A 25,822-nucleotide genomic window follows, 5' to 3' on the forward strand; every position below is an offset into this window, starting at 1 on the left:
TAGATTGATACATGAACAAACAAATGGAACGAATAAATGAATATTGAATATATATTATGAATATAAATGGAATGAATATAGAGAATGCCAAATGAAGATAACAATAAATGAATGAGGGCATAAATTACAATGGATGGGGGAATTATGGGGGATAGAACGGATAGATCGTAAATGAATGAATTGATTGACAGTCAAATGAATAGTGAATAAATGGTTTGATGGATGAACAAATGATAATGAATGGATGCATGAGAGTGGATAGATTAGTTTAACACACGCAATCAATGAATTAATTATGAATGGATGAATGATGGTGGGTAGAATAATAGATGAATGAATGGAATTCATGAATAGGTGGATGAATGGATGAATGCATGGTCGAGTGAAGAGATTACAATAGATGAATGAATAATAACGATGGATAAATGATGGTGGTGGCTATAGCAGATCAGTAAAAGAGTGGATTGACGGACAATTGAATAATGAACGAATGAATGACAATGATTGGATGAATAAATGGTTAATAGATGAGTAGTTTGACATATTGAGACATAATGCATAATAAACTGAATGAATGAATGATGGATAGATTGGCTAGATCAATAAATGGATGAATGGGTTGTTGGACAAAAATCTGATTGAATGAATTCTAATGAATGAATGAATGAATGGCTGGATGGAGAGCCAAATGATGATGGCGAGAAAATAAACGCTTGAATGAACAACAATGGATGAATGATGACGCTAGAATGACAGATCAGTGAATGAATGAATGAATGACGCCAAGCAGGTTTCCAAAGCACTGGCATGAACTCGGCGGCATCTCGTCGATTGCGGTTCTGCGTGCGCGTGATTTTGTGAGTTTGGGATGTCGCAGGTGAGTCACGCGCAGGACGTTGATGGAGTCAGCTTGTTGTTTCCGAGCCTGTTGGCAGCATCCCGCAGGCTTATCGTGGCTCCACAGAGACGCTGGCTCATTCTTCTGCTCTGCTCCAAAATGACTTTCTCATCTTCTTCTTCTTTTTTTTCCCTCTGCAGCCCCTAAAGCTCAACTGTCAGCGGGAATCACTCCGGCCAAACTTTGGAGTCTGATGCTGTGACCTTGACGTCATACTATCAATATCAAAGTACAGAGGAATTAATTAGCATCATTCTAGAATAATAATAATTTAAAAAAAAGCAACATCAGAAAATTGGGGGATAATTACAAGCGCTATAGAAAATAAATGAAAGGAAGTCAACATTATGAAAACAAAAAAACAAAAGGGAAGAGATGCATGATGTGGGGTGTTTTTCCTATAAAAATACGAAATATATATATATATTCTCGAGTTTTTAATGCACATTAAAAAAAATATATACTTTCTTGAAAAATACAGAAATAATTCCAAAGATTTTTCGGAAAAAAATGAAGATGAAAGAGAGTAAAAAATATGACCCTAGAAAATATATTTTTTTCATGTCATAAGATTTGTCCCCCCCCCCCCCAAAAAAATTCATGTTAAAAATTCCCCGAAAAATTGTCTTAAATATATACATTTCTTAATTTTTAATTTATATGACTTGATTCTCATTATATTAAAATGAAAAGTATTGATGATGGCTTAATGGTAGTGGATTTAGAGTTTGCATGAATTAAGTGGGTGAACTGAATGGTGGATTTTGAAATTCAGTTCTTAAAATTTTTTCCCCTTTAAAGTTTGATTTTATGCTCACAAAAAAGAAAAACTCTTGAAAAAAAAAAGTGACATTTTTGGAAAAGTAGAACAAATATGCAGTTGAAAATTAAAAAAAAATAAGAACAAAGGGATTTTATTTTTGAAAATATATATTTTTTTGAATGTAAGAAAAATTACGTTTTTGACTGCTCCCTTTTCTTTTTTTAAACATTATGGCTTCTTCTTTTTTTTAATACAAAAAAATGTTTATTTTGGGGAAAAAAATCCTTTTAAAAACGAAAAAAATCAGAATACAAATATTTCTTTAACTATTCCAATGTTAGTATAAAAGGATGATTAAAAATAATAAGATACATGTTTACACTAAAATCCATTTAATGATAAAATCGTTATTTTGTTAACTTTTTTTTTTTTTTTTACTTTTTTGTCACAAAAGAAAGGAAACTGAAGTGCTTAAAAGGGGGGGGGGGCAGTTTTTCCTTTCATACAGGAAAATAATGACTTCATTAAATAAAAAATAAAAATAAAAAGTGGCACTATCTTTGGCCTATATTGACACCAACCAAAACCTGAACATGAGCCAACTGTGACGTGTGTTTTGCCCACAAAAAAACCTCACAGGTGTTGGACTAACAACAACAAATCAATTGTTACACTCCAAACCCACCCGCCCATTCCCTCCATCCTTCCCCAGCCGAGTAGGCCACAACAATATGAATTGTTTTGCAAAGCTCAAACTCACAACATCAATAAAGCTGAGCTGAAGCCGGCCTGGCGTATCCGCTGCGGGCAATTCGCCATTAAGGACAAAAACGTGTCGCCGTAGGGCGTTGCGGTGATGCATGGAAGCGGAAGCGTGCTTCGCTTGACAAGAGAACGCAAGCGGTAATTTTTTCCATTAGCGCCAGTCGGTTTTTGCTCTCTGCTTCCCATTTTCTCCCAATCAGTTTAACTACTTAACCCTTGCTCATTTTCTATTTACACATGATCAATGTTAAACTATAATTTCAACTGCAGATCAGAGCTCGTGTGTCATCAATGAATGGATGAATTAGCTTTACATTCTTTTTCCTGAATATGCGAATTATTGCAGATTGACAATGTATCATGGAAAGGAACATTTCCTTAAAAAACAGCAAAAAATGAACTTTTTTCATAGATAAAAGATAGCAACTTTCTAAAATTATGACTATTTTTAAGGTTTTTGTTTTTGTATCTGTTGGAATAAGTGCTGCACAAACAAACTAACAAAAGCACACACAAATAATTAATAATAAAATTAAAATAAAGAGTTCTGAACTCACTGGCTCTTTAAAGGTTATCTCTGAAATGTTGGCCTTTTTACATAATTTTTGGAGGTTGAATGAAAAAATCAAAACCTTTCCATTTTAAGGAAGCGTAATTAGCCATCAATCAAAGTGTGCCTGACTTTAGCCTAGCTTGTTGCTACGCTATACTTCACACAAAGCAGTCTGAAGCTGGGAGCGCTGTAGGATTTTGTTTGTTTGTTTTTACTCCCAAGTCGAGGTTGTCACCATGCGCTCTCGATGATACAAGGGAAGGGAAAACATAATAATATATATATTTTTTTTTAAAGCAGTAGTTTGTGTGAGACTTTTTCCCACAGTTGCCATGGTTACCAAAACTTCATGGTCAACACAAAAACGCAGACTGGATTTGACTCTCGAAATAAATAATCGACAAAAAAAAAAAAGTAGGGTAATGTGAGGTTTAATTTTAAACTGCATGACTTATTTTGTTTTTTTACACACATCTGATACATTGTTAATATTTACAGCAAACATGATAATAAAATAAGAAAGACAATTACATTTTCTTTTTTTGAATTTCACATGACGTCTTCATTCCAGTAAGAAGCTACTCGGGTGTTAAAAATGGAGCAGGAAAAAGGTGTGTCGAGCCTATAAATAAATATACATATTTAGAAAAATAAAAGTTACAGTATTACAAAAAAAAACAGGAAGTGGATTCAAAAGGTTTCAAAGACTAAATGTGACAAGAAAACAAAAGTTTTGACACTTTATGACAACCAAATAAATGCCACTTGAAGCAAACGTATTGAATAACCCTTGTACTTACATACATCATCATCAACGCTAGAATAATTACGTGTCACAAATAGAAGACAACGTTGTGTTTCAGTGGTATGCTAACAACAAGCTCCTCCCACAGGAAGTCGTACTCACTCTTTTAAGAACCACCACTTACAAAAACAAAAACACTTTCAACACATTAGTTTTTTTTTACATTAGCACAAACACAAATATACTTTTTTCCTGTATACATCGGACATGGCAAGAAAATAAGAGAAAAACAACAGCAAAGCAAAGCAAAAAAAAAAAGTGATGCAAATTTTCTACGTCGAGAGGACTTGTGTATGTTTTATTATGTGTGTGTGTTGTTTTAGCTTATGTATGGTTTCCAATGAAGTGTCACAAGTGACACTAAGTGCTTCTGTACAGTCGCAGGCTTTGTCCGAAAAAAGTAGAAATCGCCACCAAAAATTCATTGTTTGTAAGCGACAAGCAACATTTCCACCAAGAAACGGCAGTTCAGTTCGAAATCACAAATTCGGAGAGATATTAACGTGGAATTAAAGCTAAAGGTGCTACATTTCGATAGTTGTGAATTGTGATACGACTTAGTTGTGCCTTCCGAACTCTTGTTGCCTTTCAAACAAACGAAAACGATCAGGTTTTCGCCCCAATGCTAATGCTAAATATGTCGCTAACAATAAAATGTCGGCAAAGCGCCTTTCAAATTCTTGTTGCCTATAAAACAAAAAGTATCAGGTTTTAGCCCCAATGCTAATGCTAAATATGTCGCTAACAATAAAATGTCGGTAATGTGCCTTTCAATTTCTTGTTGATTCTCCAACAAAAACGACCACGTTTGAGCGGCAATGCTAATACTTAATATGTTGCAAACAATGAAATGTCGGCAAAGCACCTTTCAAATTCTTGTTGCCTATAAAACAAAAAGTATCAGGTTTCCGCCCCAATGCTAATGCTAAATATGTCGCTAACAATAAAATGTCGGCAAAGCGCCGTTCAAATTCTTGTTGCCTATAAAACAAAAAGTATCAGGTTTTAGCCCCAATGCTAATGCTAAATATGTCGCTAACAATAAAATGTCGGCAAAGCGCCTTTCAAATTCTTGTTGCCTATAAAACAAAAAGTATCAGGTTTCCGCCCCAATGCTAATGCTAAATATGTCGCTAACAATAAAATGTCGGCAAAGCGCCGTTCAAATTCTTGTTGCCTATAAAACAAAAAGTATCAGGTTTTCAGCCCCAATGCTAATGCTAAATATGTCGCTAACAATAAAATGTCGGCAAAGCGCCTTTCAAATTCTTGTTGCCTATAAAACAAAAAGTATCAGGTTTACGCCCCAATGCTAATGCTAAATATGTCGCTAACAATAAAATGTCGGTAATGCGCCTTTCAATTTCTTGTTGATTCTCCAACAAAAACGACCACGTTTGAGCGGCAATGCTAATACTTAATATGTTGCAAACAATAAAATGTCGGCAAAGCGCCTTTCAAATTCTTGTTGCCTATAAAACAAAAAGTATCAGGTTTTCAGCCCCAATGCTAATGCTAAATATGTCGCTAACAATAAAATGTCGGCAAAGCGCCTTTCAAATTCTTGTTGCCTATAAAACAAAAAGTATCAGGTTTACGCCCCAATGCTAATGCTAAATATGTCGCTAACAATAAAATGTCGGTAATGCGCCTTTCAATTTCTTGTTGATTCTCCAACAAAAACGACCACGTTTTAGCGGCAATGCTAATACTTAATATGGTGCAAACAATAAAATGTCGGTAATGAGCCTTTCAAATTCTTGTTGACTTTCAAACAAACAAAAACTATCAAGTTTTAGCCCTAAAGCTAATGCTAAGTAGTTGAGTACAGAGCTGAACCGAAGTGCTTGGTGGAAATGAGATTTGATCCGATACATAGTGACAGGCAGAACAATCAAACACTCTTACATGGCAGAAGGTTCAATTAAGGTTGAGAAAAACTGCGGCAATTTTTTTGAAGTTGGAAACTTTTCATGGGAATTTACAGCAATTCACATCACTAAACCACTTTTGGTGACTTTTGAATGATTGTCTGGAAAACATGACGAGATCTCCACGAGCTGTGAAAATAACACACGTAACCAATCAGTGACGGCGTTTCGAAAATGGAGTTACTGTATGTGTCTTTGGCAACTACTACTAGAAAATATGTATTTACAAAAAAAAAAAAAAAGCAAAGACTGTCTTGCGTGGCTGGAACTAGAGAAATACGAAAGGATACTTTCGCACGGCAAGCCCTTTTTTTTGTTTTTAACTTTTTTTTTTTTTACGTGTGTATTTCCTTGTAACTAAGCGTGCTAACATTCGCCTCTAACAAGCCGGAAGGTCCATCAAAAACAGCCAAGCGACGATAGGGTTAACAGTCGTGGGGCGATGCTACAGTTTTATCACCGGGAAGAAATTTGAACCTGACAAATTATGTAAATATGGCAAATAATAAAAGGCAAAAATACATCTGCCAAGATATTTCTTTTAAACAGGCCGTTTATATGTATGAGCATTTTTTACTTGCCTCGAGCATTTTTTTTTCCTTGAACACCTTAAGGTATTAAAACTCGTTAAGAGATTTTATGACAATTTTAGCATAAGTTTATTTCGATGTAAGACAGCGAGTGATATCGGTGGACGAGAAAATACTCGATTGAAGCATATTTTCCGACATCATTTCGTAACGTTTCCTTAATAGTGCAGAACTACTTTAAGACATTGGTGGAGGTTTTGACAGACCGTCATTTTTCTTGTTTCACAAAATCAAAATGTTTCCTGTTCTATTGGCAGATAACGTTTTTAAAAATTTAAAATTTAAATTTAAAAATAACGATGTTACTCAATTTATTACTTGTTTTAATTGCAGTGTAGTTGAAGGGGAGGGCGAGCAAGAAATTGGTTTGACAGCCCACAAAGGGGAGAAAGTAGAGGCAGTTACGAAAAGGTGACGACAAGCTAGCCAAGTGTCAAGAAAGAAGAAGAATACTTTCGTTTTTTTTTTTTTTTTTAAATACACAGTAGAAAACGCCGCAAAGCTGCGAGCCGGCAGGCAGAGTGGATGGACGCTGCTAAAACGCGAATCGAAGATTGTAGTTCTCCAATCAAGACTAAATGTGCATGTTTTTTGTCTGCTAAGATATTTATATATTGGAAGTGCATTTAACCTGCTTTAAGGGGATTTTTTTTTTTTTTAGGAATTACAACGCTTTGAGTTTGTATTACTGGTTATGAGCACAAAATAGCATAATTCAGGGTTCCTACAAATGTTAAATATCTAAATCTCAGTAAAAAAAAAAAGGAGAAAAAAAATGATAATAATTAATGATTTGTGAAATTTAAACTGATGTGTATTTGATTCTTCAATATTATTATAAAATTTTACTCTGCCCATTTTTTGTCCATCATCTACTTCCTTCCATCCTTGTTTCTTGCTACTTTATTTATCTATTTTTTTTTTGTTGTCGCTATAATTCTTCCTTCAACTGCTTCGAGATTTCTGGATGAATTCAAACCATTCCAACTTTAGCATGTTCAGCTCATTCCAGGTCATTCAATATCATTCCAAATAATTCCACTTTTTTTTTTCCATTCAGCCTTCACACGCAATTTCTGCTAAAATTGCATTTTCTAGCTATCATTGTTATTCTGAGTATGTACGCCATTACATCATCAAATCAGTAATAATTATTATTCTTTACAGACAATCTTGGAAACTCATTTTACCACACAATAGTTTCTCTTTTCCAAACTTTTCCAATTATGAAAGCTTATCAAATCAAATTCCATATTTGCATATCGGAACACAGATCATTCTAAATTGTCAAATTTGTTTTAAGACAGATTTTTTTTTGCTTTTCGGCTAACTATGATGGCTTGTTTTAAGATATTTCCTGTTATATTGTTATATCGTTTCCCTTAAATTTAGTACATCTTTTTCTTTCTTTTTTTTTTTTTAAGCTGAGCTTTTGCGGTGTAGTCGACTTTCGGGGGGACGCAAGCAAGCAATTGAATTACGGTACAAAGAAAAGTCGGCCACGAAAAGGTGACAAGCTATAGAAAGAGTCGGCAAACTTATTTTGTACACAGTAGAAAACAATGCAAAGATGGAAACAAGCAGAGCAGGGTGGGAGGGGGTTGGGGGGGGGGATGGGTAAGAGGTGCGGAGTGGTTTTGGCGTTTGTGGGGCGTCACACGGATTGCTCCTTCGGGAACTGCGCCCGTGGGCCGGCGGGAGCGGAGAAGCCGGTGTTGGAGTACATGGGCTCGTTGGCGGGCGGCTGGGCGTAGGCGTGCTGAGGCAGGAAGGTGACGGGCGGGTGGGCCGGGGGGTTGGGGGGCTGACACTCGGGCAGGTGCTCCACGTCGCGCTGGTAGCTCATGTACTCGGTCGGGTTCAACGGCTCTTGCGGATGGTTTCCGGAGGCCTGTTGAAGGGGAGAGGAACAAGGGGGGGACGTTGTCATGAGGTGGGGGGCGCGTTACCAGAAACACACTGTGGGCCCCCGTTTTCCACGGAAAATGAAAAACTAACAAAATTACTCAAATTGAAAAAAAAAAAAAAAAACATTATCATTAACGGGAAAAAAAAGTACTTCAAAGTCTGTGGACTGTTATACAGTACCTGTATTTGATTTGATTTGCAGATGGTTGTTTTTAAAATATTTTTGTTGAGTTTTTACATCACAATACTTACTATGATATATATTTTTTTTTTCTTATATATATATATATATATATATATATATATATATATTTTTTTTTTTTTAATTTTTTTTTCTTATATATATATATATATATATATATATATTTTTTTTTTCCTTATATATATATATATATATATATATATATATACATAATTTTTTTTTTCTTATATATATATACAGGGTGTCCATAACGTCTCTTTACCATTTCAAAAATTTATTAAAAATGCAATTGATTAGATATTTTATTCAAATTTGTTCTATTGTATTCAGTGTTTATTAAAGTTTTTTTTTTATCACCCTCAAGAGAAGGCGCAACGTGTCTCATGGTTTATTGAAACAAAATCGGATAAGCAGACTCGGCGAAACTACAGAACTAAGTACGGAAGAAATGATTGATGCGCTTCGTGCAACTAATGGCGCCCATGTAGAAGTGTATTAAAAGAGGTAAAAAATAAAATAAAAAAAATAACTTTAATAAACGCTAAATACAATAGAACAAATCTGAATAAAATATCTAATTAATTGCATTTTTAATACATTTTTGAAATGGTAAAGAGACTTTATGGACACCCTGTATATATTTATTTATTTATTGCACACAACCAACAATTTAAAAAATACAATGAATACTAAAACTAATACAAACCACTAAAAAGAAGCATAAAAAAAAAAACTAATTAAATGAAATAAATTTAACTAAACAAACTCAAAGTATAATGAAAATTCCAGAACTATTCTGACCTTACACCGCACTCACCAAAAGTTTGTGATGTCCTTAAATTTCAGGATCAACCTAAAATGAACCAAACATTGTAGGTTCATCCTGAAATTTCGTCCACATGCGGAATATGCCGTCCTTTTGTGAGTACTGGACTTGTCAGTGTCACACTCGAGCACACACACACACACACACACACACACACACATTCACGCACACGCACACATCTTGACTGTTGAAATAACATTTTGTCCGTCTCTCGGTGCGTCCCTGTTCACCTGCCCGGGAAGATTTATTAGTCCTCCATTTTTGTTTGGCACCAGAGGAACGCGATTGCAATTCCACACCGGAGCAACTCCATTCTTTCTCAGCACGGGGATCGGTAGTTATGAAGTAGAAAACCCCTGATGATATCGGACCAAATAAAAGCAACATAAACCTCGCCACGTGGACACGAGTCTACTCAAAAGTAATGGGACGCTCCTGCTCCTCGGGGGTGGACATTCATCTCCAAGATGGAGGGTGTGCTGCTCTTGACTGGTCAATCAAGTCACACCTTTAGAGACATTTCAATCGTCGATTGATTAAAAGGTGTCGTCCCAAAAATCTGGTTTAAAGAAGCCAAAGGTTGAACAATTCTTAACAATAATATGTTACATGTGACCTCACTAGTCTAAACATGACATTCTGATTAATATTACATTTGTGGAATATGAGTTATGAAGCAAAAAAAAAAACAGCCGACTTTATCCATCTCAGGGGGGGGCGGCCATTTTGCCACTTGCTGTCGACTGAAGATGACATCACAGTTGCTCAGGGCTCAGGCAACGACCAATCACAGCTCACCGGTTTTCTGAAGCTGAGCTGTGATGGGTTAATAAAAACGTTTTTTGCTGCTTAACTCACATTCCACTAATACATAATATTGTCAAAATAAATTATTTTTATTTTATTTTTTTATTGGGGGGGGGGACTTCCCTAAATATGTCCACTTATATTAGGTAATATGGGATCAATCAATATTAGATCACAACATTTTCTTCGCACAATTGCGGCTTGCAATAGATGTAGTTAATATTTCCAGATGCCGTGTGAAACGGAAATACAAGAAATCCTGCAGCAGGGTGTAAATTTGGCTTTAGAGATGACAACCAAGAATTTCGCCCTGCAGACGCTCTGTGAGCCGCTGTCTGCATTCCGCGGATGAAATTAAGACGCAGCTGTGCGCTCCAGCAAGTTTGGCTGGGTCGGAGTTGCCGTTAGAAAAGCCCTGCTGTCAATACATCATGTGAAATTGATCGCTTTCACCACTAACAAGCACGATGTATTGATTATTTGGTGGCCCATTTGTTCCTAATCACCTTTTCTACCATTCGGATTGCATTCTGTGGTAAGAGGGGGAAAAAATAATCCATGACGGAAAGTTTCAAGATTACAAAAAAAACAATGCGATGATAAATCTCTCATGAGAGCAAATGCAACTTTTTTGCCTTGTGGATTAAAGTGGATTGACTGCATTCTCATCACGAGAAAAAAAACAAGACTCAAATGAGACAGGTTGGGGACACGCTGGAAGGAAAGGAGCTGATTGGTTGGACACTTGGGGGAGTGGGCGGGGCTAAGGAGGGAGCCATTATTGACTTGGCAAAAATCTTACAGACAGCAGGAGTTAACGTGAACAAAGTTGACAACACGGAAAACAACAACACAAGTTTGTGGCGATTTCATAAACGTGATGACGCCCCCCCCCCCAACCCCCCCGCTGTTTGTGTGACCAACAAATCAAACGCGCAGCGCAGTGAAACTAACTGGTTTTCCATTAGAAAAGTATTTATATGAATCCAAGCTGCAGCAGCTCATTATTCAGCCGAGACGTGCTGCATTCGTTTACGTCTGAAGGGAACGTATTGAATTGTTGTTTGGCCTTTGGAATTAATTGGATTCAAAATTGTGTGCATGTAATCTTTTTGATGTGCAACACATTTTAGGGTAAAATGCGCACGTTTCATTTAGCACCGTGCATATGGTGATGAACGCTTCAAGTATGCTGAACCGACCAGAAAAAGGAAAGAAGAGCCATGCCTGTCAATTGTCTTATGAATCTGAAATTTGTGCTTAGTTCAACCCAGGTTGTCATATTTTTGGGGTCCAGAGACTCCTTACAGGAGAGGACCCCGCCCCCCGCCCCGCCCTAAGGCCTCTCTCCTAATCCGAACACCAATTAAACATAGCTACCAAGTGCCCCAAATTTAAAATTTCTGGAACATTTCAAACTCAATATTCATGACCTGTTGCAAATTGCGGGAACCATAATGATCTTATCTGTTTAATAAAAACATAAACAAAATTGAACTGAATTCAATTTTTATTTTTTTTTTTAAATCGCTAACTGGCGTGCATTTAGCTCACTAATTGCATAGCTGCAAATAGATAGGACCTAGTTTTTAAAAAAAAAATCCGTCAGTTTGGCCAACTTAGTAACTTTTCAAACTTGTGTTGTGATGATTACAAACAAAACAAAACAAAAAACTATTGATTTATTCACCTGCCAAAAAAATGACTAATTCTCATGTTATTTTCCATTTTTAAGCAATCGTGGAGTCACTTCCTCAAAACATTTCTATTTCATACAGTGTTGTTGCCTAAGCAGTGGAATTTGTAATATTTCACACAGAGCGTTTTACTTTTTCTTCTTAAATTGTAAATTATTCTGTGGACCGCAACCTAATGCTCATGGAACCCCACGGGAGTCCTCAAACCCTGTGTTGAGGAACATCTGAGTTAAACAAAGTTAGTACATATGAGGTTCATTTGATTTTCACAAATGGAAATTGGTAACAGGAACAAAGTGTTTAACAATTGTTAAAAAAACAACAACAAAGAAACGCATGCATCAATGAAGAAAGAGAAAGTGAAAATGGAAACTTACGAATATTCGTCACACATCTCTACATCTACGAAAATGACGATCCCCGCTCTGAAAAAGTTTCGGCCACAAAACCATAAGCAGACTTCAAGTCAATTTGACAACAATTGTTTGCATTCGAGCGTTCTTCTTTTTTTTTTTTAATGTGCATGAAAGCTTGGCAGTTCACAAAATTGTAAAGGTAAAACAAAGGGAGTGTTAATAGGGATGTTTAGTAAGCCAGCCTGATGCAGACCAGTAGTCGGAAGTAACAAAATACAAATGTACTACTTTAATAATACGTTGAAGACGATTTTCAGTTATCTGTACGCGAAAAATCTCTATTGATTGATTTTGATCATTTTGTTGAAGCTATTCGAGTCGAGAGTGTGATTACTTTTGCCACCTCTTTTTTTTTCTTTTTTTTTTTTTAGGAGAGCTCAGTATTGTTCATTCGATTTGACATCATCATTGCTCTCCTTTTTTTTAAAAAAACAAACAAACAAATAAATTAAAAAAATTTAATAAATGTTTTTTTTTTTTTTTTTAAATATATATACTTTTGCCACCTCTGAAGACGACTCATTCAAACTAAGATGGATAACAACCAACTGTTCCCTGTTAGATCAGCGAACACAAAGACCTTGAAATCAATTGACAGTCAGTTTGGATGGGAAGATGACAAACCTGACAACTCGAGGAGACGAAACGTACTTAACCAGAGGTCAGCGAGCATGAGCGGCAAGGGCTCGTTAACGTTTCCTTGAAAAGATCTCGGCACTTTAAGGCCAGGGCAAATGCAAAACGGACCGTGATTGTTGCGCAAGTCAAGATTGTGTGGATTGTTGCGAATAACGGGCCGAGTCATTCCAGCCTTCCAATTGTTCTGTTGCTTTTTCAACTCATCAGCAAACAGTCAGTAACCACTTCTACCAGTCGACAGCTCACATTCTTCCAAACTCTTGATGGATTACATGGCCGTGCCAGACCGACATGAATATTGATTTTATATGGTGGTCAACTCAAAATGCTTGAAGAATCTGAAACTGCAAAGGCTGGTTGGTGGCAGTTGTATTTTATTTTTGAAACGGTGATATGCAGAAAGGTAAATAGATTAGTAGTAGAGAGGCCATTTCCTGGTTTGGTACAGCACTTGGGTCGATCGGCAGGTCAGATTCAAGATTATTACACTCAACAAGCTGCGAAGTAAGCAGATTGGCCGGTTGGTTGTGGCTAGTGTTAATAGAGCTGTCAAAATGAATCGATTAATTGACAAGTAGTTGATTTTCAAATTAATTGACGGCTATTTTAACTCATTTGCCCCCAAAAACATAAAGAATATGTTCTATTTTAAATGTCCCAAAAACGTATTTATGTTTTTTTTTTTTTTTATGCTAGAGCATACAGAAGGCTTTGACGCAGCGTATCAACTGCAGAGAACGGTTGAGGAAATGGTAGTTATTACAAAAACGAGCAAAAGAGATCAACCAGGGCCATGTTGAAAAGAAGCCAATTTGCTCACAATTCTAAGCAGAGTTGTGAATAATGATGACATTTAGCTATATTCTAATGCTAATTGCTGCAAAACGGAAACAGATAGAAATATACTTTTTTCCCCTGATGACTCTGACCTTTCTTTTGGTAGGTTCCATGTTTTTATATAGCAATAGAACACAATATTCTGTGGGCCTTGCAAAATCAGTCAAAATCCAGTAAAACAGCCGGGAGCGAACCGGATTACTTCAGTGAAAATGGCTGGGTGTGAATGAGTTAATAATTGAGTAATCGTGTGGAGCCATTTTTTTTTATTTTATTTAAAATTGCCCAAATTCTCTGATTTCAGCATATCACTAGTAATTGTTCACTGATTTCTGTCATCCTTCACAAAAGAAGACTGATTACCTTCTGAGTTTAATCAGAATAAGACATTTGCAAACATCTGATTTTACTTTGGAACAACAATGACCGAACCGGTAACATAGTACAACATCAATTCCCCTCCCTTTTTTTTTTTTTTAATCACTATACGAATACGAAGTACGAAATAAACACCAATTCCTGGTTAGTAAACCGTAATCAGGAAAAAAATGATTTTGTAATACACTTTAATGCAAATTAAAATGAATCCGATTAGTCGATTAAATCGATTGAATAATCCATAGATTAATCAATTCTATAAATATTCAATAGTGACAGCACTAATTGTTAAGTAGCTGGCTAGGGAGGTAAGGTAGACATAATTTAACATTGTTTGTATGTAGATATAGATATCGATGTACATGAATAATTACTGTAGTCAGACACCAATTCTAAGTAGTGCACTTAACTACTTACTGGGTATTCTCAGGTTCGCTAAAGAGAAATTGATCAGGTCAAACGGTGCACATTTCCAGAGGGGTTACACATCTTTCACACGAAAGTCATGTTTTGCTGTATATTCACCTCCCCCACAGGCAGTTCAACCAACACAACTCACCCCAAAAAAAATAAAAATGTCCGCTGTCAAAGGTTATTACTTTTCTGACAGTAAAATGATGGACTTGGAGCCATGAACTCACATTCGCCAACGACGGAGGTTTGAGTTTGATTGCCATCGATTTTCCAAACACAAGTGAAAAGTGGACCGAAACCCGACCCAGCCTTGACTACCCTTTAACGTTGCGACACATTCCAAGACAACATTAGGCTGTCAGTTTTGATGCCTTGCAGAATGCATCACCATTTTTTTTTTTTGACAAAGTTACAGTTTATAGACAACGTTTATAGGCAAAGGCTGGACTCGGAATTCCACGACTCGCAAAGTTAGCAGAGAGAGCCTGGAGCGTATTTGGTTTTGATTTTTGCAAATTTCTCTAACTTTCTGGCATTGTTTTTGCTATAGCTAAGCCATATTTATTTTTGAATAAAGGTCAAACCACTTGTCAACACTTTACTTGAACAAACTATCAAGACTGTTCAACTTTTTGAAAACATTTTCCTTAAACATGAATACATTTAAAGTTGCAATCGATTTTCTCAAGAGTTATAAAACTTGACAAGAACGGCTAATCGGACCAAAATTTAAATAAGAATTGCTGCTGAACTTTCATTGAAATAACTTTGAGTACCTTTTAATGGCCTTGATTTTCTCAATTCTCATTTAGTGCTTTTGAAAAAAAAAACACACGCACATCCTGAATATCCACCGCGAGAGGGTTCAGTTAACCAATCTCATAAAAAGTAATTATTTTGCCGCCTGCTGACATTCATAGGAATATTCTCTATCAACTCAATCCCATTCTGATGGTGACGGGGCGGAAGGGGGTGGGGGCGGGGCTTTGCCAAGACCCCACAGTGGAGTCCATTTTCTCCACGTCGTCTTTTTGGAGATGAACTATCAGGTCCTTCCTCTCTTCCCTACTCCAATTAAAGTTCTTTCCAACTTTGAGCAAACAGGAGGACCGAAGGGACGAGGGGGGCTTTTATCAAGCACATACATTTGAACCGAGGCGCTAATCTAAATGAAATCTGGCTCACCTTGAAGTCATTTCCTAGTAGTTTGAAGTAGAGCGGCCCCCGAATATCTGATAATGTAATAAGTCTGTCAAAGCGACACTTTAAAAAAAAAAAAAAAAAGACACACACAATCAGGCAGCGATTAGCAGGCGGCTGATTCATTTTGTAGATTATTGCAGACTCCAAAAACGGGGAACCTAAAAGCATTTATTGGAATGGGTGTGATGTCGGGCGGGATGAACGAGAGCTTCAATCAGGCGCTCCGCTGCAGTTTTATCGAGCGGCGTAACTGGGGGGGGGGGGGGGGGGGGTGGTGCGAGCCGGGTATACAAATTCCTATACAAAGCAGCCTTCCAAATTAAAGGATCTTTGTGCAGTTTGTCACTCTTTTACTCGCGACTGCCACCTCTGGCCCAAAGCGCAACTGCAACATCTGGCGTGTGAGTACGTGCACGATCTTAAAGTGACAGGCAGAGTTGGCAAACTCTGCGGATTCGCACACTCTACTACAAAGGGATGATAGAAGCTGAGAGGTGCAGTTAGCGTAAAAGGGCTCTTCGTCCTCATCTGGGCAGCATGCATGATGTAGACAAAGCTTTAATATTACCTTTTTAAATTGCACAATGCACCTTTAAAAGCATGGATTTCAAAACAAGATCTAGTGAAACGTCACACACTAAACAGCTTGAGGAATACTTAACATGGTAGATATTACTCAATTACTTGAAGCCCTAATGTATTGAATTATTTGCACTTCACTCTATTCCATAAGTCTTTGACTGCCAAAAACGTTAAATAACGTTTCATAAAATCCTATGGAGGAGTGCCAAAGACGTTAAAAGACGTTTTTTTCAAAACAGGTGAAACTAACCATTTTCTATTATTGATTACTCAAAAACGGAATAAGGTAGAAACAAACTTTTTGTTTCTGATGGAAGATGAGAGTCCAATCTTGTTTTGGCAGTATGTGTGTTTCCATAGTCCAAACATATAATTTTCTATGGACCTTGAAAGATCAGTCAAAATGCTTAAAATCGGCTGGCACCCACGGCATCCCTTTTCTGAAAACGTCTGGCAGTCAAAGAGTTAAAAAGAAGTTGTACAACCACATATTTTGATTGGGACTTTTTTTTCCCCTGGCAACTGGATAATTTGTTTCATTTTATTCATGGATTTTTTTAAAATTTATTTTATTGTGTGCTCTATGAAAAATGACTTTTATGAGCAAATTGAAATAATTGAATTAACATTAATTTCATTAAATTTTAAGGACATTTTCTATAGTTGGGATATAGGCTATATGTCATTAAAAAAAAAAATCTGTCTGAAATTTTATGACGATTTGAGTATCGGTATCGATCGACAAAAAAGTGGTATCGAGTACCCTTACTTATTTATATGTATTTGACTTAGTTTCCATCAATCTGATCGGCTATTTCCACCCGTGCAGCCTCCAAAAAGTTGAAGGAAGTGCCGCCCTGGTTCCGCCACAGGTACGCAAATCTGCCATTGAAATTTGCAGCAAAAACCGATGACCGATTGTCAGATACTTATGAAAGCTGCTTGCCGAACACCACAGACAGCCGTGTCGTTCGGTATACGGCGGGCTTGAGGTACACCTGCACAATCCAATGAGATTCAATACAAGAGCTGGATCAAATCAATACAACACTCGATTTGTCACGTAGGTATTGATTTTACAATACTGTATGTTTAGTATTGCAGTTTGCGGCGGTTCCGAGTTGCATAGCGTCAGACTGAGAGCAGCATGACACGACAGCCATAAAAAAAAAAAAGAAGACTTACTTTGTATCATGAAATCAATATCCAGCATGAATATCAGGGTAAACACTGGCTGTAAACGAGAAGAGAACGGCTGCCGCGGCAACGTTTCGATGGACCCCTTGACTCTCCTTCGACCCGGCCTGCACCTAAGTGGCAGCGGTTGCCACGGAAACCGTTCAGGTAACAAAGCCCGCTCTGCTGTGCGTCCCTAATCCAAATTGACTTCAATTCATAGACGGCTTTGTTCGTCACAGCCGCGGTGTCGTTAAGAGCAGCATAAACACTTGACGGCTGCGATGGATTTTTGCATCTTGGTGATTGGCTGCACAAAGCGCGCTCAAGTGTTCTTGATGTCAAAGTCTGATATTGGCCCCCGATGATGAATGCAAAAGATGCGTGCAAAAGAATTCTGAAGATGAAAAGGAAAAACTTAAACACAATGCCATCGAAGATGAGTGTATGACTCTCTGCTCGATACGGAAGTCGGACAAATAAGTTGAGGTACCTCAGACTCAAACATTGGGATAAACAGAACACGGGTCGCAGTAGGTAGTAGAAAGTGTGTGTTTGCCATCGTGAGAAAAAAAATGAGGAAAATGATGGCGTGAAAAAGGAACGTCGTGTAAAAATGCCGTTGACGTTCAACTCGAGCCATGCGCGATGAGGCCGTTTTTAAATTGTACATTATATCTGATTAAATGATTATTTTGCCATCAAAAGTGCAGTCTTGTTGTTTGAGGTGTCACAAATGTTTTTTCGCATAGTGCGTCAAAGCACTATTTTGAAGAAAAACTCATTTTCTCCTCTTTTTTAACCTTTTTTCCTTCATTTTTCAATTGACCAAATTGGTTTGCTCTTCGCAGGCAATTGAAATTGAGCTGGGTAAATATACATTTTGCAAGTATTTTTGCGTCACTTGGACGATATTTTGCTTTCTGTTGCAAGACAAAAGTTAAGGTATCTGAAACATCACCACTTGAAGTGGGAGGAATGGAGCAATTACAGTAGCATAATGCCCTCAACATCATCTATTTTCTATGGATGTCTATTTAGAACAACAAAAAGTTTAGATTTATGCATTTATGATACTATTCCACTAAATTATTCTGACTTGATCCAATCAAGTCCTGTTGAAAGTTTCCAATTTGGAATAATACATTTCCCCAGTATAACTTCCCTTTATTAGCAACCTTGGGCACAAATTTCCAATGTATTAACTCTTTGACTGCCAGACGTTTTCAGAAACGGGATGTCGCCAGTGCCAGCCGATTTAAGCATTTTGACTGATCTTTCAAGGTCCACAGAAAATGTTGTGTTTGGACTATGGAAACACACATACTACCAAATGAAAGATTGGAAAAGTTTGTTTCTACCTTATTCCGTTTTTCAGTAATCAACAATAGAAAATGGTTAGTTTCACCTGTTTTAAAAAAAAACGTCTTTTAACGTCTTTGGCACTCCTCCATAGGATTTTACTAAACGTTATTTAACGTTTTTTGGCAGTCACAGAGTTAAAAGGTATCTCTATCGGTGAGTACTCAAAGAGTGAACACTCATACTGGTATGGGTCTGGAAAAAAAAGTGGTATGGTACATCCCTATTGTCATATTAAAGATCTTCCTGAGCTGTGAAAGTAGCAGGTGTGGCCAACAAGTGATCGAGTACCACGTGTTAAATTTGAGTTATGAGAGTTGAGGGTGCGGAACCCTTTTGGAACCCTAACAACATAATGTAAATCAATAATTAGCTTGTATCATTTGAGGCAGATGGAGTGGGATCAACAAGGACAGCCTCACTGTCCAGTGTTAACAAACTTATTAATAAAAGCTACTCAAGGGTATCTTTATAGTAAAGTATTTTTGTTCTGATGGGGACCGTTTGTCCAAAAAGAATTCATCTCAATGGGAAATTGTTGGGCTTTAGCAGGGTGGTATTTTCCAAACACAATATGGCAACGCCTCACTGTGCAGATTTTTACGAGCTCTTCGCCTACTTTAACAGGCTAGTTTCGTCTCCCGCCTTCACCGCCAAACTGCACGTCTGAGCCACGAGAGCTGAAATAATAGCCCGGCAGGATCTCTCTGCAGAGGCCAGGAAAGAAAAGACGGCCAAGACCAAAGGAGAAGGTGGACATTGGGGTTGGAGGTGGGGTGGGGTGGGGGGGTTACCGCGTGTATTATTTAACAGGGAAGTCGTGCGAGTCAGAGGATGAAGAGAGAGGAGGAGTGCATCGGTCTGTGTACCTGCAGGCCAAAGTCTGAGGGGAAAGGCCTATAATGGCATGCGCTAGTGCGAGCTAGGCTGGATGGTTGCATACTCGACAAGGTCCCCGGGGCCAGAGTGAGCCGAGCTTCGCGGGCTGGGGGAGGAGGCCAAGGCTGCAGTATCCAGCTCCGCGTACTGGACCTCGCAGTCCTTGTGGCCTGAGTTCTGGAGACAAGAGAGGGCGAGAGGCGAGTGAGGGGGGCCGCCACGGACGCAAGCAAGAAGAGCGGCAGGTGATCGCGCCGACCTGCGTGTTGGCGATCAATGCTTCAATCAACCACAAATTGAGGCAAATGGGCACAAATGAGAAGTGTACAGATGAAATGGAAACACACTGAGGCCATGTGCAGACAGGTATTTTTAAAAACTTACATAATGCCCCCAGTCGGGTCCAAAAATATATGCCTGTTTTATGCATCTGGAATGTGCATCACAGTACTTCACTTTTCCTGCATATCGGAATGTTACAGCTTTATCAGAAATAGATAACATTCATTTTGCCCCTCAAAATTTTGCACACAATAAATCTTACATTAAAACCTTTATTTTTTTTTTTTTGCCATTACAAAAATTCGGCATTGCTCGACTTCACTCGGCTAACCCTTTTCAAGCAACGTTCGGCTTAGTGCTTGGGTGTTCGAACTCCAAAAATGAGTTTAAACTCCGAGGCATTTTTTTTTACTCCAATTTTTTTGTTGAAGTGCGAATTGTACGAGTTCCGAGACGTTCAAACTCCGAGGTTCCACCGTATCCCTAATCCTGTCTCGAGAGGTTTGCAGACGATTCCGTTGAGTCAAAGTTGGCATCTTATAGACTGTAGACCAAATCCAAATTCACTGGGTGTCAATTACATGTGGATTTTTGCTATTTGTGGGGGTCGGCCCGGTTCCTATCCCCCAAAATCAATCAAATCAATTTTCTCATTTAAATGAATGAAAATACAATATGTTGTTAAGAGCAGCACTGAGGCACATAAACATTAGTGGACATTTTATACAGTTTAAGTTCTTCTTCTTCAAAAAAAAAATCACGTTGAATTGCATGGGTAATTGTAATACAGTGATGGTTTGTTATTTAAAAATTATTTGCTATTTGCTATAAAACTTGCCCATTTGAAAAGGTAAATTTATACTTTTGGGTGAATTTAATGTTCAAATTATTAATACAGATTATTAATAATATTTTCAGGAAGCGTCAATTTTTGTTTGTTCACTATTCATTGACCTCAACAGTTTTGAGTGAACAAAACCCCCCAAAAGCAAAAAAATGAATAAATCTGTTTTTAAAAATACCTGAGTGAGTGTGTGTGTACATGGCCTCAGACTCTTTACATGCAGATCACAAAGTTGCCTTCCTGTTTTCATTCCGAAAACAGCCTCAAATCCCTTCCCATTTAGGCAGTGACCAAGAGTTGATTTCATTGACACGCACTCTAAGTCCTGGAGATGCTGAGACGTGCATGTTAGCGTTCATGTGATTGAGCCACCAATTGACCCGATGAGCAATTGGCCGGAGTGGATGACTGAGTAAATGACTTTAGCGAGGTAATCAATGGACAATGAAAGCCTTCAGCTTTGACTCTAAAATACTTTTTTCCTCCACCGTCCACAGTCTTAGCGTCCGTCGCTCGAGTGGACACTTGAAGGCGGCGTGTAAAGCATCCTTAGAAATTGAAATAGAAAACAAGTGTAACATGGATCATGTCCCCCCCCCCCCCCAATAGCTTATCTACTTGTTAAAAGTTGTCACAAGAAGCTATTTTTAAGAATCAGGGTTGCGAGAGTGACAAGCAAGATTAGTAGGATTAGTGAGAAAAATACTGCAAAATACTAATGCTATGTTCCAAAATGGAAACAGCTCACACTTTTGCTTCTGCCACCAGTTTCTTAAATGAAAAGAACAAAGTACTTCTTTAGACAGCAAGAAAACGTGGACACTGAATCAACAACCTGGATTACTTCAAAACACAAACAACGATCAATTCCATAAACCCAACAAAGTCTTTTATTTATTATCCCTAATTAGAATATGGCCCCACAGTGACCGCAACTAACTTATTCAGCCATTTCTTTTGAAAAAATAAAGTAACTAACTACCCTGCTAGGTATGGTTAGCTAGCTGAGGTGGCAAATACAGGTCCAGAAAGTAAAAACTCACAGTTTGGCTTTAGCTCCTGATCTAGCTAGCTTAGGTAAACGAGCACCATGGGAGCTAGCTAGAAAGCTAGCTAGCAAGCACCTGGGGTTAAAGCCAAACTGTGGCAGGGTTTTAACTTTCTGGAACTGGATCTGTCACCTCTGTTAGCTAGTAAACTTCATACCAATCTGATCGGCTAAATTGAGATCGGACAATATTTAGCATTTCATGCTAAATCAGTGATTGGCTAAATTTTTCTCCCTCTTTATTTTTCCGATTGGTCAAAGACATCAAGACATTACATGTTATATTGAAGCATTTTTGGAAGATTTTCTCATGCATTTCAATTGGTGTATATGGATTTTTGCTAATCGTGGGCCGGGCCAGTCCGTATCCCGAATGGCGGCAGTCGACTGTAGAGTAAATATAAAAGTTTTTTAAATGGATATATTGCTCCATCCTCTGATGGAATTGGTTATTAATTAAAAAAATAATAATTCAAACTCGTTGATTGACAAAAAATCCTGATTGTATATTTAGCCTAGTAGCTAGGTACAAACCAGAGCTAAACTAGTTAGCATTCATGCTAATGAACGGCAAGTTTTAGACATTTAGCTGATGTTTTTCATTTATTTCTTTTTATCTACCTATCTATCTATGTGCCTCGTCTTAAAAAGGTCGCTCCTGAAATTGTACCCCATACATTTTGAGGTTTGGGTGCAAACCTCTCGAATTAGGGTACTCGGTCCCCTATCTACAGCGCCCCTAATGGCGGCAGGTGGTACTGTGCCCCTGGTCACCCAGCCATTGAAAATGAATGGGCCCCATTCATTTCCTATGGGAGATTTCGACCCCTGGTCACCTGGCCATTGAAAATGAAAGTGTATCGTAGTGTATCGTATCGTAGTGTATCGTATCGTAGTGTATCGTATCGTAGTGTATCGTATCGTAGTGTATCGTATCGTATCGTATATACGTATCTATCTATCTACCTACGTATCTATCTATAAGCGGCACAAAAAATAGATGGACAGATAATACAGACGAAGCTAGTGTATCGTATCGTATCGTATCATATCGTATCGTATTGTATCGTATATACGTATCTATCTATCTACCTACGTATCTATCTATAAGCGGCACAAAAAATAGATGGACAGATAATACAGACGAAGCTGTAAACGTATTCAAAAAGTTGGATGAAAGCCGAAAAAGTTTGAATAAAATGCAAATTCAGGTTCCATTTGCTGCCAAACTGCAATCTGAGGGCAAAAAAAAAAAAGCAGAAGAAAACCTCTGACAATTGCTTCAAATAACTACGCCCTCCTAAGTGTGTTGGGGGAACACAATAAATTATGAAAGCGATCAATAAAATTAAAGTCAGATATGAATTTTGCATCAACACATGCGGCGTCTTTGGATGGATGGCAATGCGATGCCACCTCGCTGCTCTCCATCTCCATCCATGGCAGGATTACAGGAAAAAGATTGAGGCTTTTACACAAATGGATGTTAATAATTCACAACTCTCCTCCTCCGCCGCCGTCGTCGTCGTCGCTGGCGTTCCTCGCTGGCTGCCTATTTAAATATCCAGAATATTTGTCACGAGCAGGGTGCAATCAGGGGGAAAATTACAGCCGCCTCGCATTGGGAATTGGCAGATAGTGTTTTGCCCCCGGAGAACCGTCATTAGCAACAGCTGGAGCTCGCCATGTCGCTCCCAAGGAGCGCTTGGGAAAATCGCATTTTCCTTACGCCTAAAAATGGAATCTTACAAGAGGCAAGAACGATCAGGTTGTATTTTAGCTCCGCCGAGGCCGTAATTTAATATATTCAATAACTTGCGCACTATAAATGAAGCCATCGAGGGGGGGGGGGGGGGGTTATTTAGTGACTGAATAAGCCTTTGCAAATCCAGATGAGTCATTTAAAAAAAAAAAAATAAAAAATCACCATAAATGCCGAAGCAGCAGTAAAAAAAAAAAAAAAAGAACTATGCTGACAGCTGAGAAATGCATCAACAGCGGAGCTCGGTTTTCCATTTTAGATGATGCCTGAGAGCGCCGAGAGTTTTGTCTTGGCACTTTTCTCTTGTTGTCGATTCAAAGTAAAAACGCAGCGAGAATATGCGAAGGATGCTTGGTATTGCAATAACATTCACATCATTGCTTTGACTTGAAGCCTCAGCAATGAACAGGGAAACCATTAAAATATATATACATATATATAATTATCGACATGGACATTTTTTTAGTCACCCTTTTTTTTTTTTTTTTTTTATCTGTCTGCAGTGAGATATTCAAAAAATTTCCTTGACTCCTCAGTAAAAATTACATATATGGATTCAGACATAAGCTGGAGGTGGGCGGAGATTAGCACTGTTTGGCCTTGGAGGAGGTCTGTTCTTCACCAAGTGTCAAACCATGGTTGCATAGTTGCGGTTAACTTATTCATTTCTCTCTTTGTATAGTTTCTTACATCTACATGAACACCATAACACCATCTGTCATCAAGGCTGCATACGGACTCAATTTTCGCTCTCTACTTCATACCTTAACCCGGCGGTGGTGTTTAGTTGCACTTTGTATTGCGACATGGAAAAAATGTTGCATTGAATATACGCTTAAAAAAATTAATAAATAAAGCAAACAGATGGACGCGGTTGTTCTGTTCAGGCCGGCGCAAAAGGTGCGCAGGCAGGTAACTTCTGTCAGCTTGTGATGAATATGTATTTAGTGCGTGTGCGCGCGCGTGTGTGTGTGTGTGTGTTAGCGCACGCTCTTGTGTTGTGAGCAATGGATTAGGTTGCTGCCGGCTACGTTAGCATCGTTTCATCGTCGCATATTTTTATTTCTGTTCCTGGCACTGAGACAATCTACATGTTCACACACCCAGCCTCCTCTTGTCTGCGCTTTTACAAATTAAAATAATAAGCACCCCTAAGACTTGGCAGCTACGCTGGGGAAAGATGCAACATAGATAGAGATAGCGATGGACAGAGCTAGTAAGAAAGAGAGATAGAGAGTAAGGGATAGATAAATATTGAGATATAGATTTGAAGATGGATGGGTGGGTGGGTGTCTAGATAGGTAGGTAGGTAGGTAGATAGATGGATAGATAGATAGATAGATGGATAGATAGATAGATGGATAGCTGGATAGCTGGATAGCTCGCTAGCTAGATAGATAGATGGATAGATAGATAGATGGATAGATAGATAGCTGGATAGCTGGATAGCTGGATAGCTCGCTAGCTAGATAGATAGATGGATAGATAGATAGATGGATAGATAGATAGATGGATAGCTGGATAGCTGGATAGCTAGCTAGCTAGATATTTACTTCCTTGCTTCAAACAAAACCGTCACCTAGTTTCCATGATATGGATAAATAAATAAACTAAAAAGAAAAAAAAGAAAAGAAATAGCGAAAGAAAGGCAAGCGCTAGCAGGTTAGCATCCTGTTAACGTCATGACCGTCACGTGCCGAATGCCCTCGCGGCGGGGAAACATGTTGAAAAAGCGACTTTGAACTCGGCTATAGTGGGCTAGCTCCAGCAAACATTTACATAAAGCCGAAACGAGACACACTCACACACACATAAGCACACAATTCATGCTCATTGTTTAAATGCCCCCAAAAGACTTTGTGTAACTCAAACCGGGGACTCCAGCCAAAGCAAACGAAAGCTGCGAGGGGGGACTGGAGCGTTCCCAGGGGGGTGGGGGAGCGCCTGATGCAACAAGGCAGCCATTTCATGGTCAACACTCAGAGCCATGATGCTACACTTATCTTCACGCGCCAGCCACGCAAACGGCAAGTCATTACGGCGGATTAGTTGGAGGCGGAGTCGAGGTGAGGCGGCGTGCAAAGCGAGACGGGGTCAGGAGTGTGGTGCCGGCTACGCCAGCATAGGAAGTTAGGGGTTCTGGAGGTATAAGGTACTGGGATTCGTGACGGGGGCGGGGGGGGGCGGGGTGACTATAAGGAAGTGCTATGGTGTAAATAACAATATCTTAGGACAATTGGTGATATTAGTTTTGA

General features: G+C 38.4%; 1 protein-coding gene across 4 annotated transcripts in view; it reads right to left on the bottom strand.

Moving 5' to 3' along the window:
- Positions 1-3,394: 3,394 nt before the first annotated feature.
- Positions 3,395-25,822, bottom strand: part of nectin1b (nectin cell adhesion molecule 1b) — a 212,093-nt gene continuing 189,665 nt past the window's right edge. For 3 of the 4 annotated variants that reach the window (XM_077566637.1, XM_077566638.1, XM_077566636.1), the window contains one exon: positions 3,395-8,196. In XM_077566637.1, the coding sequence (XP_077422763.1) occupies positions 7,960-8,196 (237 nt within the window). In that variant the 3' untranslated portion in view covers positions 3,395-7,959. Of the gene's footprint in view, positions 8,197-19,621; positions 19,809-25,822 lie in introns of all 4 variants that reach the window. The other variant, XM_077566639.1, reaches the window with a different exon arrangement.

This window comes from Vanacampus margaritifer, chromosome 5, assembly GCF_051991255.1.
Source record: "Vanacampus margaritifer isolate UIUO_Vmar chromosome 5, RoL_Vmar_1.0, whole genome shotgun sequence".
In the NCBI taxonomy this organism is placed as follows: Eukaryota; Metazoa; Chordata; class Actinopteri; order Syngnathiformes; family Syngnathidae; genus Vanacampus; species Vanacampus margaritifer.